At 44.0% G+C, this 17,175-nt stretch overlaps 1 protein-coding gene across 4 annotated transcripts in view; it reads right to left on the bottom strand.

Moving 5' to 3' along the window:
• Cog5 (component of oligomeric golgi complex 5) overlaps nt 1–17,175 on the bottom strand; it is a 310,546-nt gene that overhangs the window by 35,691 nt on the left and 257,680 nt on the right. For all 4 annotated transcript variants that reach the window (XM_087553191.1, XM_087553193.1, XM_087553190.1 and 1 more), the window contains 1 exon segment: nt 14,742–14,818. In XM_087553191.1, coding sequence (XP_087409317.1) covers nt 14,742–14,818 — 77 coding nt within the window.

The following is a 17,175-nucleotide window of genomic DNA, read 5'->3' as shown; positions in this document are numbered from 1 at the left end:
GGGGTAAACAAGGTCTTAAAGAAGACGTTAGAAGGGTGCACGTTTGGAACTGACCATCTCTCACCACAGACCATGCAGGAGAGAAGGAGGAGGGGGAGCTAGCTCTCTTGGCCTCCTGGGAGCTGTATTGGAGCAGTTGGAAAGCAGAAGCCAGCAACATGAAATCTTTCAGTGGCAGGAATTTGCCACCAATCTCTTAAAATTTCTGGTATTTTTCCTAAATAATATAGACAAATATTCTAATGTGTTTCTGGACCAATCAGAGTAAAAACCAAACAGGTTCTTCTGAAATAAAACATGGGGTAGTCATTTCTGACTTTTAATTTACCTTTCCTTAATGGCTGAGGATGTTGGACACCTTTTCAAACACTAACTGGGGATTTATACTAATTTCTGTGAGAGTTTTAGCTGATTGACCCACTTACTGGTTGGACAAATTTGCTGGTGTTTATTTTTGCCTTTCTTTACATATCCCAGATATCAGTTCCCCATCCAAAGCATAGCTGGAGAAGACCTTTCTTTGTTCTATTTAGCGTGTCTGTGCACACCTGCACATGCAAATAGCCACTGGAGGGCTACGGCACTGGCCATGACCTGACAATCTACCCTGCAGATCACAGGCACTGAACTCAGGTTGTCAGGCTAGTGGCCAGTGTCTCTTGTCTCTTCACTGTTACTTCTCTTGCTGGGCAAAAGCACTCCTCTCTCTGCTCCTCTCAATCTAAGCCCCACCCCATGGTTACCTGGCAACAGCCAGGTATGCCTGACTCACTATAAAAGGGGCTGCTTGACCCCTCCTCACTCTCTTGCTCTTCCCTTCTGGCTCCCACTTTCTCCCCATTCCCTTCCCCTCTCTCTTCATGTGCTCATGGCCGGCCTGTATTCTCTCCTCTCCTCTCCTCTCCTCTCCTCTCCTCTCCTCTCCTCTCCTCTCCTCTCCTCTCCTCTCCTCTCCTCTCCCTCCTCTCTCTCCTCTCCCCCCTGCTCTCCTCTCCTCTCCCCCTGCTCTCCTCTCCCCCCTGCTCTCCTCTCCTCTCCTCTCCCCCCTGCTCTCCTCTCCCCCCTGCTCTCCTCTCCTCTCCCCCCTGCTCTCCTCTCCCCCCTGCTCTCCTCTCCTCTCCCCCCTGCTCTCCTCTCCTCTCCCCCCTGCTCTCCTCTCCCCTCCCCCCTGCTCTCCTCTCCTCTCCCCCCTGCTCTCCTCTCCTCTCCTCTCCCCCCTGCTCTCCTCTCCTCTCCTCTCCTCTCCCCCCTGCTCTCCTCTCCCCCCTGCTCTCCTCTCCTCTCCTCTCCCCCTGCTCTCCTCTCCCCCTGCTCTCCTCTCCTCTCCCCCCTGCTCTCCTCTCCTCTCCTTTCCTCTCCCCCCTGCTCTCCTCTCCTCTCCTCCCTGCTCTCCTCTCCTCTCCTCTCCCCCCTGCTCTCCTCTCCTCTCCTTTCCTCTCCCCCCTGCTCTCCTCTCCTCTCCCCCTGCTCTCCTCTCCTCTTCCCCCTGCTCTCCTCTCCTCTCCTCTCCCCCCTGCTCTCCTCTCCTCTCCTCTCCCCCCTGCTCTCCTCTCCTCTTTCCCCCCTCTCCTCTCCTCTCCTCCCCTCTCCCCTCTCCTCTCCTCTCCTCTCCCCTCTCCTCTCCTCTCCCCCCTGCTCTCCTCTCCTCTTCCCCCTGCTCTCCTCTCCTCTCCTCTCCCCCCTGCTCTCCTCTCCTCTTCCCCCTGCTCTCCTCTCCTCTCCTCCTTTCCCTCCCCTTCTCTGTCTCTACTACCCTCTCAATTCCCCTCTCTATGCCCTCAATAAACTATTTTATACTATACCATCCTGTGGCTGGTCTCTCAGGGGGAAGGCCCATGGAGGCACCCCCTTCCCCCATACCTGACTACATATCCACAAAACATATCCCCTCTCTCTTTATCTTTTTATAAAAGACAACTCTCTCTCCCCAGCCCTCTCTATCCCTCCCTTCTTTCTTTGACTTTTTTTCTCTTGCCTTTCTTTTCTTCTCTCTTTTCCTTTTGTTTTTTCTTCTTTTGAGAAGGTGGTTCTCTGTGTAGAGAGCCCTGGCTCTCCTCAAACTCAGAGACCCCCCTGCCTCTGCCTCCCAGTGTGTGAAAGACCACCTTCAGCTAAGCTTTCTAATTTCCTGCAGAACCACTTGTCGACTCTTAGGATTTCCTGAGCAACTGAAGTCCTTTCAGAACATCTTTCTGAACATCCTGAACATCTGAGGTTTTCTGTGCTGCTGTGTCTACCATTTGAGTATTTTTAGTATGTTTTTCACCACTATTTCAAAATTCTTATGTTGACATTTTTGATCCAGTTTAAATTAATTTCTGTGTAGGGTAAAAGACAGGAATCTAGGTTTTCTCTTCTATAGATAGAAACCACCTTTTCCATTTATTAAGATGCTGTCCTTTTCTCTAATGTGTGTTAGAGACTGGTATGTCAAAGACTGGGTGGCAGGAGACGTAACTGTGATTTGTCCACCTTTTCTTTTTGGTTAGTACCATACCTTTTTATTCCTGTGACACATTAATATAATCTGACACACAGGCTCCAGTATTACTCTTTCTGCTTCAGTTATGCGCCTATGTCAATTTTAATTATTTTTATACTTCTGTGAAGAACAGTACCAGAACTCTGATTACAGTGACTACAGTAACCACTTGGCAGTCTGTCCATCTTCACATTATGAGTTCTATAATCAGTTGGTAAAATAGCTCTTTCCCTCCAAAGCCTTCAGCGTCCTCAATGCCTTACGCTTTTGCCTCAGAGGCCCTTACTGCTCCAGGTGGTTTAGTTTCCAGGTCTTTTATTGATCTATTTTATGGCAAGTGGGATTTTCCATTATTCCTTTCCTAGGAAGTTTGTTATTATATATAGAAAAATAAATGGTATTTTTGTATATTGGTTTTTGTATGCTGCTATTTTGCTGAAGTGTTTATTAGGTTTCATGGTTCTTTTTAATCAAATCGTTAGACTCTTTTAAAAATAGGGTCATGTCATCTAAAGATAGGGATACTTTCCATATTTCCTTTATTATTTGTGTCCCTTGTTAAGACTGAGCACAATACTAAATAGGAGGAGAGAACAGATGCCTGGGCTCATCACTGACTTCAGAAGAACTGTTTTCCGTTTTCCCTCTTAGTATAATGCTGAGTAAAGATCTGGCATGTGTAGCCTTTACTATGCTGAGATATGTTCCCTTTATTCCTACTTTCTTCCTTAAGGGATTCTACACTTTGTCAAGGGTCTCAACTCAGATTTACACGTGAGTGGATCATGCAGTTTATGTACAGAAGTGTATAACTGCACAGAAGTTGTATTACGTTTATTGATTTTCATCCTTGGTATAAACTAAAAGATTATAAGATTTTTATTTTATGTGGGTGGGTATTTTGTCTGCATGTATGTCTGAGTACCACATGCATGCCCAGTGTAACAGAGGTCAGAAAAGGATGTGAGATCTACTGGAAATGGAATTACAAATATTTGTGAGCTGACAAGTAGCTGCTGAGAATAGGACACTGGTCTTCAACAACAGCTCTTTTACATCTCCAGTGTCTCCCCTCCCCCTTAGATGTCTCTTTGTTTGTTACTACTTAACTTTGGGTGATGGAGAGATGGCTCAGTCGTAAAGGCTGCTTACTATTTATTTATTTTCAAAAAGGACTTGGGTTAAGTTCCAAGTGCCTACTCTGTAACTCAGAACCACATGTTATTTCAGTTCCAGGGGAACCCATGCCCTCTTCTGGACTCCAAAGGCTTCTGTGAACATGGCCCACATAATCTCCGACGTACACACATGCACATAAAAATAATAAAAAAAATTTAAAAAAGAATTTTTGCATGTAAGGCCTAGGGAAATAGTTTAATCTATAAAGTTCACAAAGACCTAAGTCCTACCTTCAGAATCATGTAAACTACCTGGGCGTGTGGACTGCACTTGTAATCCTAGCACTGAGGGGACAGAAGTGTACAGGTCTTTAAGGCTTGCTAGCCAACCAGCCTAAATAGCAAGCCCTAGCCAGTGAGAGAGGCTACTTCAAAACACAAAACCTGAAGATGACAGGCACTTGAAGAATGGCACCCAAGGGTATTTCCTGTCCTAAACAAACACAGCTGCACACCCGTATGTACATATAACCACACATGTGTGCACACACATGCAGTTTTTGTACTTTTCAGGAGTCTGACTACAGCTCTCATGTCTTGTCTGCCTGGTTTTGCTTTCAGGGTAACACTGCTTACTCTGTAGAGTGGGTGTGGTAGTTCGCCCTCCCTTTCTCGTTTGTGGAGCAGTCATAGGTGTCAGTGTATTTTAGTATTTGGCAGTGACCTCATCTGGTTCTGGGTTTTTATTGGAGACTTTTTGTTTCCTCTTTACCTCACTGAGTGCTGTGTGTCTGTCTGAGTTACTGCATCTACTTGGTTTAGTTTTAGCAGCCCCATCTCTGGGAATTCGTCCACGTCCAGACTCTAGTTGTTGTGAAGCCAGTTCTCAGGGTGCTCCCTGATGATCTTGTGCACCTTACTGGAGTCTAGAATAACTTTCTTTTTCATACTCAAGTTTTATGATCCTTGGGTCCTTTCCTTCTCTGGTTACTTTTTCAATGAACCGACTCTCAGTCTGACTGGTTCCTATGTTACTCTCTGTCTGACTGGTTCCTATGTTACTCTCTGTCTGAGTGGTTCCTATGTTACTCTCTGTCTGAGTGGTTCCTATGCTACTCTCTGTCTGACTGGTTCCTATGTTACTCTCTGTCTGATTGGTTCCTATGTTACTCTCTGTCTGACTGGTTCCTATGCTACTCTCTGACTGGTTCCTATGCTACTCTCTGTCTGACTGGTTCCTATACTACTCTCTGTCTGATTGGTTCCTATGTTACTCTCTGTCTGATTGGTTCCTATGCTACTCTCTGTCTGATTGGTTCCTATGCTACTCTCTGTCTGATTGGTTCCTATGTTACTCTCTGACTGGTTCCTATGTTACTCTCTGTCTGACTGGTTCCTATGTTACTCTCTGACTGGTTCCTATGTTACTCTCTGTCTGATTGGTTCCTATGCTACTCTCTGTCTGACTGGTTCCTATGCTACTCTCAGTCTGACTGGTTCCTATGTTACTCTCTGTCTGATTGGTTCCTATGCTACTCTCTGTCTGACTGGTTCCTATGCTACTCTCAGTCTGACTGGTTCCTATGTTACTCTCTGTCTGACTGCTTCCTATGCTACTCTCTGTCTGATTGGTTCCTATGCTACTCTCTGTCTGACTGGTTCCTATGTTACTCTCTGTCTGATTGGTTCCTATGTGACTCTCTGATTGGTTCCTATGTTACTCTCTGTCTGACTGGTTCCTATGTTACTCTCTGACTGGTTCCTATGCTACTCTCTGTCTGATTGGTTCCTATGTTACTCTCTGTCTGATTGGTTCCTATGTTACTCTCTGTCTGACTGGTTCCTATGTTACTCTCTGTCTGATTGGTTCCTATGCTACTCTCTGTCTGACTGGTTCCTATGCTACTCTCTGTCTGATTGGTTCCTATGCTACTCTCTGTCTGACTGGTTCCTATGCTACTCTCTGTCTGACTGGTTCCTATGTTACTCTCTGTCTGATTGGTTCCTATGTTACTCTCTGTCTGACTGGTTCCTATGCTACTCTCTGACTGGTTCCTATGCTACTCTCTGTCTGACTGGTTCCTATACTACTCTCTGTCTGATTGGTTCCTATGTTACTCTCTGTCTGATTGGTTCCTATGCTACTCTCTGTCTGATTGGTTCCTATGCTACTCTCTGTCTGATTGGTTCCTATGTTACTCTCTGACTGGTTCCTATGCTACTCTCTGTCTGACTGGTTCCTATACTACTCTCTGTCTGATTGGTTCCTATGTTACTCTCTGTCTGATTGGTTCCTATGCTACTCTCTGTCTGATTGGTTCCTATGCTACTCTCTGTCTGATTGGTTCCTATGTTACTCTCTGACTGGTTCCTATGTTACTCTCTGTCTGACTGGTTCCTATGTTACTCTCTGACTGGTTCCTATGTTACTCTCTGTCTGATTGGTTCCTATGCTACTCTCTGTCTGACTGGTTCCTATGCTACTCTCAGTCTGACTGGTTCCTATGTTACTCTCTGTCTGATTGGTTCCTATGCTACTCTCTGTCTGACTGGTTCCTATGCTACTCTCAGTCTGACTGGTTCCTATGTTACTCTCTGTCTGACTGCTTCCTATGCTACTCTCTGTCTGATTGGTTCCTATGCTACTCTCTGTCTGACTGGTTCCTATGTTACTCTCTGTCTGATTGGTTCCTATGTGACTCTCTGATTGGTTCCTATGTTACTCTCTGTCTGACTGGTTCCTATGTTACTCTCTGACTGGATCCTATGCTACTCTCTGTCTGATTGGTTCCTATGTTACTCTCTGTCTGATTGGTTCCTATGTTACTCTCTGTCTGACTGGTTCCTATGTTACTCTCTGTCTGATTGGTTCCTATGCTACTCTCTGTCTGACTGGTTCCTATGTTACTCTCTGTCTGATTGGTTCCTATGCTACTCTCAGTGCCTGTTGTCATTCATTTCTGCTCTGATCTTGAATGCTGCTTTTGACTCATGTACTTTTGGGTTTGGCTGGCTCTTGTTTTTCTAACACTTTGAAGTATCCTGTTGGCTTATTTATTTGAGATCTTTCTGACTTTTGCTATAAGCACTAAAGCTCTGAACTTCTCATGCGAGCTGCTTTAGCGGCAGTGGAAGGCTCTGATAAACAGTGCTATCATTTTTACTTGACTCTAGTAATTGTAAATGTCCTTCTCATTTCTTCAGCTATCCCACTGATCACTCGAGCATGTACTGAGAGGGAACTGGCAAGATGGTGCAGGGGTAACGGAACTTGCTGCTCAGCCTGATAACCTCAGTTTAATCCCAGAAATGGCTCCTGCAAGGTGCTCTTCTAACCTTAACACACATGCTGGGGCACACACATAACCACACTGAAATACATCCATAAATGTTATACAGTGCGTATGGCTGAGTGTACATGCGCGCACTCGCAGACACACACACACACACACACACACACACACACACACACACACACACAGAGTGAGGTGGTTCAGTTGGTAAAGATACTTCCCATGCAAGCCTGGAGACCTGAATTCAAGCCCCAGAAACCATGTTAAGGTGGAATGAGAAAACAGACTCCATAAATTATTCTCTGACTTCCATATGCTTGCCAAAGTACCCATGCCTGAGCGCACTCAGTAATAATAATAAAAATTGTAATAGTGTATTCTCGGTCTCCACCTATCTGTAAGTCTCTATAGTTACTATTGCTATTGGTTTCTGATTGTATTAACTATAATCTGATAAGGTATGGTAAATTGTCTTAATTCTTTCATACTTGTGAAGACATGTTTTATGGCCTGTTTTAAGAAGTTTCTTTGGATACATGGCAAAACGTATACTCTGAATCTGTTAGATGGAGTATTCTGCAAATGCCCCCCTATGTCCATTTGACCTGTAGTACAGCCTAGGTCTGTAGTCCTGTAGTTGTTCTTCAGTTTACATGATTTGTGAAAACTAGAGTCTGCAGTCACTCACTGTCATTGCATCAGGACACATCTGACCTTTTGTGCCCATGAGTGCTGTTTTTACTGAGCGCATGCTGAGATGAGGCTCTGTCCTAGTCTAAGTCACTACACTCATGTGCAATAGTGCTTTGTCAGGTTGTACCTTGCCGGACAGACTCCATTTTACAGAGCTGACTCCCACTTTGAGGGTGGAAGATAATTACATGCAGGTGGACCTACCAACACCCCCACCTGTCCAGTACCACCCACGGCACACACAGATGACGACTTACTCCTAGCAGGAGAAATGGTGCTAACCTAGAAAGGTATGGGTTTGAGCTGAGGGAGCAGGGGCACAAGAGTGAATTAAAGTCGTATCAGACAAACCAGGCCCAAGAACTTGTCAGACATGCCAGTCCAAGGGAGGGTGTAACTCCTTTATGTGAACCCCAGAAAATGGAATGTACCTAGCACTGTCATGGCAGTGGCCCGCACCAACCTGACATTTGTTACCTGGAGCATGCATCAAGACACAGGTGGAGAAGACCCAATGGTCCCTGGCATCTGCTCAGCCCTCCACTGTTGACAAGGCCCACGGAACTTAGTCCCCTCTGCTCTTCTGTCCCTCTCTGCAGCTCGCTCCATCCTCAGTGAACGCTGTCTCTTTCACAGCTCATCCTTATAGCAACGGCTTCTTCCCTGAGACCTGCTTGCATTTGTTATCTTACCAATATATTCATCTTACCTATAAACATTTATGCATCTTATCTGTATACATTCTACCCACCTAGTGCTGATAAGCTCCTGTAATACCTGTATAGCCTCTTTGCCTTGTATACTTTCTACAACTCACATGTATGTGTAGCTCTATATAGATACACTTATTGTATCCTGTGTGGTCTGGTATGAGAGTTAGTCTTAGTAATTAAGATATGAGAGTCAATACTAGTAATTGAGACTGGAATAGAAGAACCTGCATTCACTGCTAAAGCAGGCAGACTACTTGGTAAATCTGGATCACTGACGCAGTACAGAGAGAGAGAAAGAGGCATACAGTGCTCAGGACAGAGTTCCTACATTTGGCACAACATTTACTCATAATTGTTATACCTTTTTGATGACTTATTCCCTTTATTAATATGTGGAAATGGTCTTTATCTGATCAGATTTAGCAGCACTTGTATGGTCAATAGATCAAGCCCTTAGAAAAGTATTAATTAATCTCCCTGAATCAAAAACCAGCACAAAGGAGCATCCTATTGTAGCTACCACTGTCCTTCCTCCTGAGCCGGCTCTTCAGCCCTCCCTTTCTAAAAGCTCCAGTATAGCACAGCCCCATTTCCTGACTGTTTTCACTGATCTGGAAAACTCAGATAAAGAAGGTTCCAGCAGTGCAGGCTGTAGACATTAGAAAGAAACTGTCCCTTCAGGGGTAAGGTGCCGGGGCCTGCTGGAAGGCAGGTTCTGTATTTGGAGCCAGTGTCTCTGGGCCTTTCTGTGTCAGCGCACAGATCCACAGAGGCAGCTGCACTGACAATGCCAAGAGTCAAAGTCTTCAGGCATCTGGTGCTCAGAGGTTACTGTCATTACTGTCCTACTGCAGAGAGGCAGACAAGGATGGGGTCCTGACAGTTCTGACACATGTGTCACATGTAGAAATACAAGGCCTGTAGGGGCAGATGAGGAATGTCAGCATTTTTCTGAGGCAGCATTCTGTCCAAGTATGAAAAGGTTTTTGCAGCCAGAGGGACTCTAATGGAGACAGCAAAATGTAAATGTATGCAAGAAGCTTGCTGGCTTAATTACCTAGTCCACTGATGTTACCATCAGGGAGAGTGCCCAGAGGCAGATGGCAGCACGATGTGAAGGGAGGGCTTACTAAGGCTTTGGGCGTGGGGGAGGAAGGAGCAGCCAGAAGCTGAGATCTTAACTGAAGAGAGAACTGGCTGGCACTGCCCTCCTCCCTTGTAAAGGAGCCCTTGCTGCCCTCCCCTGCTCCCGAGCCTCTAACTCAGACTGTTGACTGAGACCTTCTGTGGATTCCTCCTACTTTGGTAGGAGATGTTTTTATGGATGCTATATTATCCTTTAGCTCTTCTATTATTTCTAGATGGGAAAACAACATGAAGAATTTAACAATAAAAAGTATTGGCTCCTCTCATTAAAAATTAAAGCTGAAGCAGGAAATTTGAAAAAAATAAACAAACATTACTGATGTAAAGGACAAGAGTTTGATGCCTATTCTTACTTTTTTGTTAGTTTGTTCTGATCCCCTCTCCATATAAACACAGAGCAGTGTTTAAGGCATGGTAGCAGGTCATAGCAATCACCTCCTTGGTAGCCTGTTTTTATTTATTTTATTTTTTGGTTTGTTGTACTGGCTGGTTTTGTGTGTCAACTTGACACAAGCTGGAGTTATCAGAGGGAAAGGAGCCTCAGCTGAGGAAATGTCTCCATGAGATCCAGCTGTAAGGCATTTTCTCAATTAGTGATCAAGGAGGGTGAGCCTAGCCCACTGTGGGCGGTGCCATCCCTAGGCTGGTGGTCTTGGGTTCTGTAAGAAAGCAAGCTGAGCAAGCCATGGGAAGCAAGCCAGTAAGTAACATCCCTCCATGGCCTCTGCATCAGCTCCTGCTTCCTGCCCTGATTGAATTCCAGTCCTGACTTCCTTTGGTGATGAACAGCAATGTGAATGTGTAAGTTGAATAAACCCTTTCCTCCCCAACTTGCTTCTTGGTCACGATGTTTGTGCAGGAATACAAACACTGACTAAGACTTTGTTTTTAATTTAGTGGTAGATTAGGGAATATTTTGGTTTTGTTTTTATAAAATTTTAAGAGCCCATCCAATATTGTCCATTATTCCCCTGGACACAGTGGAACAGCAACTTTGAATGATGTGCAATTGACAGCGAAGATCCAGCATGCACAGGGCTACTGGCTGAAGGCTAGCTCTTGTCAGAGAGCTTAGTAACAATGGAAAAGATGCAGGTGAATGGATGATCATGGATCCTAGGGCCAGGCAGTGGTAGTGTATACCTTTAATCCCCGAACTCTAAAGGTACAGGCAGGCAGATCTCTAGGTTTGAGGCCAGCCTGGTTTACAGAGCTAGTTCCAAAACAGCCAGGGCTACAACAGAGAAAACCCACATCAAAACAAACAAACAAATAAACAACAGACAAACAAACACCAACCAACCAAAAAGGAAAGGAAAGGAAAAGAAATGAAAGGTCCTTCTGCTGCAACTGTTCTACACTTGTCTTGGAAAAGAGAGTAAAGTGTAATAGTAAGTTTTGTGAGTTAGTAAACCAGGGGCCTACGATTAGGTCACTGGAAGAGATTACTCTTCCTGGGTTTTGTACACTCTGCCAGATGAAGAACACGGACCCTGTGAAGCCTAGGAAACAGGCCCTCAGAGCGAGCTTTCTATTTTTGCATTCTCCCAGAGGAACGCTTTGCAAAGTCCACCCTCTCCCTAGGACAACTTACAGAAGTTGCCAGAACCTGTCTTTCCTCAATGGCAGCACTGGCAGAAGCAGAACCACCCATTTACATCTCCTTTCTCCTCAAGCTCCAAACACATTCTTTCCATAGCAGGCCTGGTTTGAACACCCTAATATACTATGGTTTTATTTTAATTATTAACCTAGTTTAATACCATTGCCCCAGTGTGACCACATAACCATGAGTCAGAATCAGCTCAGTGCACTTCTGTAGAATGACGTATCAGTCGGAATATGTTGGTACTAATCAATCTGTTTCATGTTTCCTTTAATTCAAGTTTGTGTGGTACTCTGTTGTCAGGATGCAATCCTGATTATAGACCCCAGGCCTCGGGAGCCCAGGGACTGTTGGCAGCATGGAGCTCCCAGGAGAAACGGTGCATGTTTTCAGGGTTTAGAGAAAACACTGCCCACTCAGCAGAGAAGCTGCAGCTCAGGAGTCAGAGCCCTGTGAGGAAATGGAGAACTTGGAGCCCAAACATTAGGGGTCATAAAACCACTGCGGGGGGGGGGGGGGGGTAAAGTAACCAAGTAGACACACCAGAGGGTTCTATACAAAATGAAGCTCAGTCTTCTCTCATGAACCATACATATGGTTCTGCATATCCATGCATACTATAGGCTTGAGTTGCTATGTTGACATGCACATATATGGCAGGTTGGTGACACTGTGAGTTAAACTCATGGAGTTGGAAAACCTGGTCTAATGCTTGCTCTCCAGGTACCCTTAGTTGCTGTTTTTCTGAGACAGGGTCTCTGTAGTTCAGGCTGCCCTTGAATGATGATCTGTTCCTATATGTCTCCTGAGTGAGAACCGAGATTACAGGCATACGTGTCAGACCTAGCTCTAAGTTTCAACAACAACATTAATAATAAACCACAGGCAAGCATTGTGGTACGTTCATTCCTATGATCCCAGAACTCAGCAGCTTAAGGCAAGAGGATTTCAAGTTCAATTCTGGGTCATATAGTGAGATCCTATGAGGAAAAATAAACAAAGCAGAATTAAGAAAACCCCAAATCCTCTGCCATGTATCACAGTCAAAAGTCTGAAACAGATGTAGATTGACTACTACTCTATCAAGAGTTAAGAGCAGGGCTGTCCCTGACTATGTTGCCTGCCTATGGATCCTGTTCCCTACTGGACTGCCTTGTCTGACCTCAGTGGGAGACAATGTGCCATGGTGGGTTGGCACCCAGAGGGAGCCTCCCCTGAAGCAGGGGTGGTTATAAAGAGGGGCCATAATGAAGGGTACTGGGAGGAGGGGGTCTGTTATTGGGATGTAAAGTAAATAAATTAATTTATGGAAAAAAGTGTGATTTTAAAGTGTATGCATGATCAACAGTAATGTTTGCTTCTATAAGTAGGTATAATAAGATATTACCCAATCTGACTGCTCTTTTGGCATTCTTTTCTTTTTCTCATGTAAGGATTGGGAAAGTTTACGGGAAATTTCCCATCTTAAGTGGTTAATCAGTCTTACATAAATAAAACTTATCCTCAGATTTTATTTTTCCATACTGTCAAAGAAATTTAAAAGTACTGAGGTAAAAAGCCATCCTATTTCAGCAAATAGTAAGATCAGAAGTATTTATATATATTTATTGTATATTATATTTATATATTTATATATTTATTGTATATGTATTTATATATATTTATTGTATATTTATTGTATGCATTGTATATTATATATATATTGTATATATATGTACAAAAAACTAAAAAACTAATATAGCAAATGAATGTCAAGCCAATAGTCTTTCTTTACCAGAAGCTACTTGACTAATGCCCTCAGAATGTTTACTGCCTCAGCCAGGGCAGGCATCATTTTATCATGGGGTGCAGTCTGCTACTTGTAGTGGTTTAAATGAAAACACCCTTCCCCATAAGTTCTGATATCCGAATATGTGGTCCCAACTTAGTGGTCCTTGGTAAGGTGTATAGGTGCTGTGGCCTTGCTCTAGGCAGGCTTTGAGTTTAAAGACCCACAGCACCCCAGTGTGCTCTCTCTGCTTCCTGCTTGAGTTTGAGGACGGGTTCTCAGATTCCGGCTCCTGCCTGCCTGCCTGCCTGCCTGCCTGCAGCGTGTAGTTATGCCTCCCTGTTATGATGGAACCAGAATTACCTTGGTCACGATGCTTTATCACAGTACCAGGAAAGTAACTAAGAAACTGGACCATGGTCTTACTCAAAGGAAACAAATGCACAGTTGTATCAATGTGGTTATTTTTACAGTTCACACAGGAGAACAATAGATTGGTTATCCTAGACCCTTACAGTCCTACAGTGCAGACCGGAGTTTAACATGATGCTTAGAGTTTTATTTATTTATTTTAAAGAGCTTGCTTCTCAGATCTAAAGAAGGTAATTGAAAAATATATAAGCGCCCACTTGAAGTTTCCTTGCAATTGTGGACATATGTGCAGTGATAACTACAAAAAAAGCAAAATTCAGGCTCTGCTGCTGGCACTGAAAAAGCAACTCTGTCGACTACAAATGGGCAGGGTAAGGCACACGGTCTCTGTTGGCAACACTGGCTTCCACACAACTGCATGCCACTTACTGACGGGTTTCCAAGACAGCCAATCTTCAGGCAGCTCGTAACTGGACTACCACGCTGTATTACAGAAAGATGCCCAGAGGTCACTGTGCTTTCAGACGTTTGCTCAGATTGTATAAAAACCTTCCATGCAGCACGCTGGACTCACAAAATTGTTATACATGTTTACTATGGAGAGCTCTCCAGTCTAGAAAGTTGGCCACATTTTTAGTGCGAATATTTTTCATGGGTTACTACATGAAAAATGTGGAAATTTCCTGAGTAAGCAGCCATGTGAGCAATCCCACCTTATGTTTTAGCGTCTACTACTGAAGGTGTTAAGCTGCGTGAGGTTTTCAGAACAAAGCACTCAGCAGTGGGAAGGTCAACTTTCTTCACTCAGTTGCTATGTTATTAGGTTATGCATGTGAACTCGCTCACTAGTCCTCTTTCTGACCAGTTTGTAGGAGGCTCAATCCTAAGCCTGGTGGTCGGCTACATTAGCCTGAGCTCCCTGACCCATTCCCTAAATCCCCACTGAGCTGCTACAGTCAAGGGTGTGTATGTTTATACTGTATTTACAGTTTTCTAACCAGATGGGATGAAAGTGTACATGAACAGCTGGGCATAGTGGTGCACACCTTTAATCCCAGCACTCTGGAGGCAGAGGAAGGTGAACAGAGATCCTGAGGCAGAGGCTAACCTGATCTACAAAGTGAATTCCAGGATAGCCAGGGCTCTGTTACACAGAGAAAACTTGTCTCCCCCACCCCTCCCAAAAAAACAAAAAAGAACAAAAATGCATATGAACAAATAAAATTTTCAGAAAAACCCCCTTGCCTATTTCCTAGTGTTTCTGTTTAATATGCTTCTGCAAGAATGGCAAGTTAGAAAGCATGCATCAGCTCAACCTGTGAACTATAATTCAAACAGAGAAAACACACATCCCTGCTATGGTATAAACTACCATATATAATGCTAGATGCTTCTCTGACTTAAACAATAACTTTTCAAATGATTCATCTCATAGTGGCATTGTTAGAATACAAAATGAATGCTGACAATTTTATAAAGCTTAACCCAAATAGGAGGAAAGGACTGACTTGCTGGTGAGATGATTTTCTTTTATAAGAATTGGGTCTCACCTGAATGATCTCAGCATCCGGTAGGACTTTCCCAAATCCGACACTCGTCTGCAAAGTGGGCCCACAGCCAGCTCCATCTAAAACATAAAGATAGTTCATAGCTTACATGCCAGGCTCTGACGGCTAAGCGTGATACCTCATCTGTATCTGCCAGTTTTTCCTGACATGAACAAACATGGAGAAGAGTGACTTATTTGAGCTCAAAGCTCCTGACGGTGTGGAGGGGCAGAGCAGCTCACCAGGTGGTGGCCAGCAAACAGGGAGAGCCTGCGCTGCTGGCACTCCTGTCCCCCTTCCCCTTCCCAGCTCCACCCTAGCTGCAGATGGCTGGACAGCTCAGGTAATCCTCTCTGGAAACGCCCTCCTAGACATGCTTTACTAGTCTCCTAGGACATTTTTAATCTAATCAAGTTGACAGATTGCCCACTACTTTACCTTAATCCTAAAGAGGTGTGGTCTTTATAAACTTAATGTTAACTGGCTATGAAACAAGTTCTGGAAGTCATTTAGATTTATTAAAAGAAAAGACTTTAATGACATTTACACTTCTTACCAAAGTTGCCGAAGATGAGATATTTTGATGTTGTTAAGTAAGAGGAGTTCAAATCCTGTCTGTGGTGATTTGTATATGCTCAACCCAGGGAGTGACACTATTAGAAGGTTTGCCCTTGTTGGAGTAGGTGTGTCACTGTGAGCATGGGTTTTAAGACTCTCACCCTAGCTGTCTGGAAGTCAATCTTCCACTAGCAGCCTTCAGGTGAAGATGTAGAACTCTCAGGTCCTCCTGCACCATGCCTGCCTGGATGCTGCCATGTTCCTGTCTTGATGATAATGGACTCTGAACTTGTCCTTTATAAGAGTTGCGTTAGTTATGGTATCTCTTCACAGTAGTAAAACCCTAACTAAGACATCGTCTTAGTTGAAATATAGAGGAAAAAAAGACTTTTAGACTATGCTCTTGTATTCTATGTGGTCACTGCAAGTCTCCATAGTCGACAGAACTGATGAAACATTTTACCAGTCATTATGGTCCAAATGATTATAAAGTTTTAGCTCTCGAGATGTTAGTGCCCTGTCAATAGCAGAATTCTAAACTACAGGCACTCTAATGTGACCGTAACAAGCAGGACTCATTCTCAGCTCTGTCACACGTGCATGCACAGACTACCTGCATGACATAAAGTGTTCAGTAAGAAAGCTGGACAGATGGCTCAGGGGACAGGAGCGGGCTGAGCTCTCAGCACCCACAAGGTGGCTCACAAATGCTTCTAACTCCATTTCCAGGGATCTGGTGCCGCCTTCTGTGTTCCGTGAGCACACAGACAGCATATACATACATGAAGGCAAATGCTCAAACATAAATAGAAACAAAATTGGCCTTTAAAAACCTGAAATTATCAGTATTTAATTATTTTATCATTTAAACTATGAAATTATTCTGTCCCCTTGCAAGAAATTACAAGTGTTGGGTTTGCTTCTGTTTATTCCCTCCTTTGACTGGAGATCCTACTCGACATAACTGGCTCCTGCTTCTTTATCCACCATGTGCTCATGAGTTATTTGCAGTATGTGGTATTCAGAGGGAAACTGAGCCTCCAAGCTGACGAAGAATGTGCTCCATGTGAAGACCAGATTAGAAAATGGCCAAGGGCAAATTATTCCCTGATAGTACAGTATCTTTATTCAAGAAACACACAGGGAACAAACAGTCATGGGATCAGCACCCTATGAAACACTGCTCAACACTCCTTGCCAATGGGGACCACAGACCCTTAATCAGTCACTCCTTTGTGAAGAAAGTTCTACTCCCTACTCACAGACAGGTACCAAATTATATGTGAGGATGAGGTAGACAGTTGGAAGTAGATTGTCTTTCTTTCAAGAATTCTCATATTTGGTGAAAGAGACTTTTAAAAAATGTAACTTCAGTAAGACCACAAACCATGTATAAATGTGTACATGTACACACAAACATCCATGCCATCACAAACCATGTATAAATGTGTACATGTACACACAAACATCCACGCCCAATGGCTTTATGGTTCTGCTGAATATTAGTTGTATTGCTGAAATGAGCACAATACACAGACAGAAGTTCACAGACTTCTTAGGCAATGGGAAACCTGCAGTGAGCAGTGCAGGGTGGCCTCCTCTCCTGGATGCTTTGGTGTTAGGTCAGTGTTGCTCTTCTGGTACAGAAGACTCAAAACAACCACCAAACACTCAGAATAAATACTCCATGTCTTCAGGGGAAAATCCTGCATGGTTAGAAAACTCTAAAATATGAAGGCTAACGAAATAAAAATTTAAAGAAGAAAAAGCCAGTATTCTTGCTGACAAGAAAAGAACAGAGCTGTTCTCAAACCTGGAAGTCAGGGCCAACGGGCTGTTCTTTGAGCCCTCACTAGTTTACTCTCATGCCTGGGAGTTC

The sequence above is a fragment of the Rattus norvegicus genome, chromosome 6 (assembly GCF_021556685.1).
Source record: "Rattus norvegicus strain SHRSP/BbbUtx chromosome 6, alternate assembly SHRSP_T2T, whole genome shotgun sequence".
NCBI classification, from domain to species: Eukaryota; Metazoa; Chordata; class Mammalia; order Rodentia; family Muridae; genus Rattus; species Rattus norvegicus.
The sequence above is the reverse complement of the archived record's forward strand: the minus strand, read 5'-3'. Positions and strand labels throughout refer to the sequence as shown.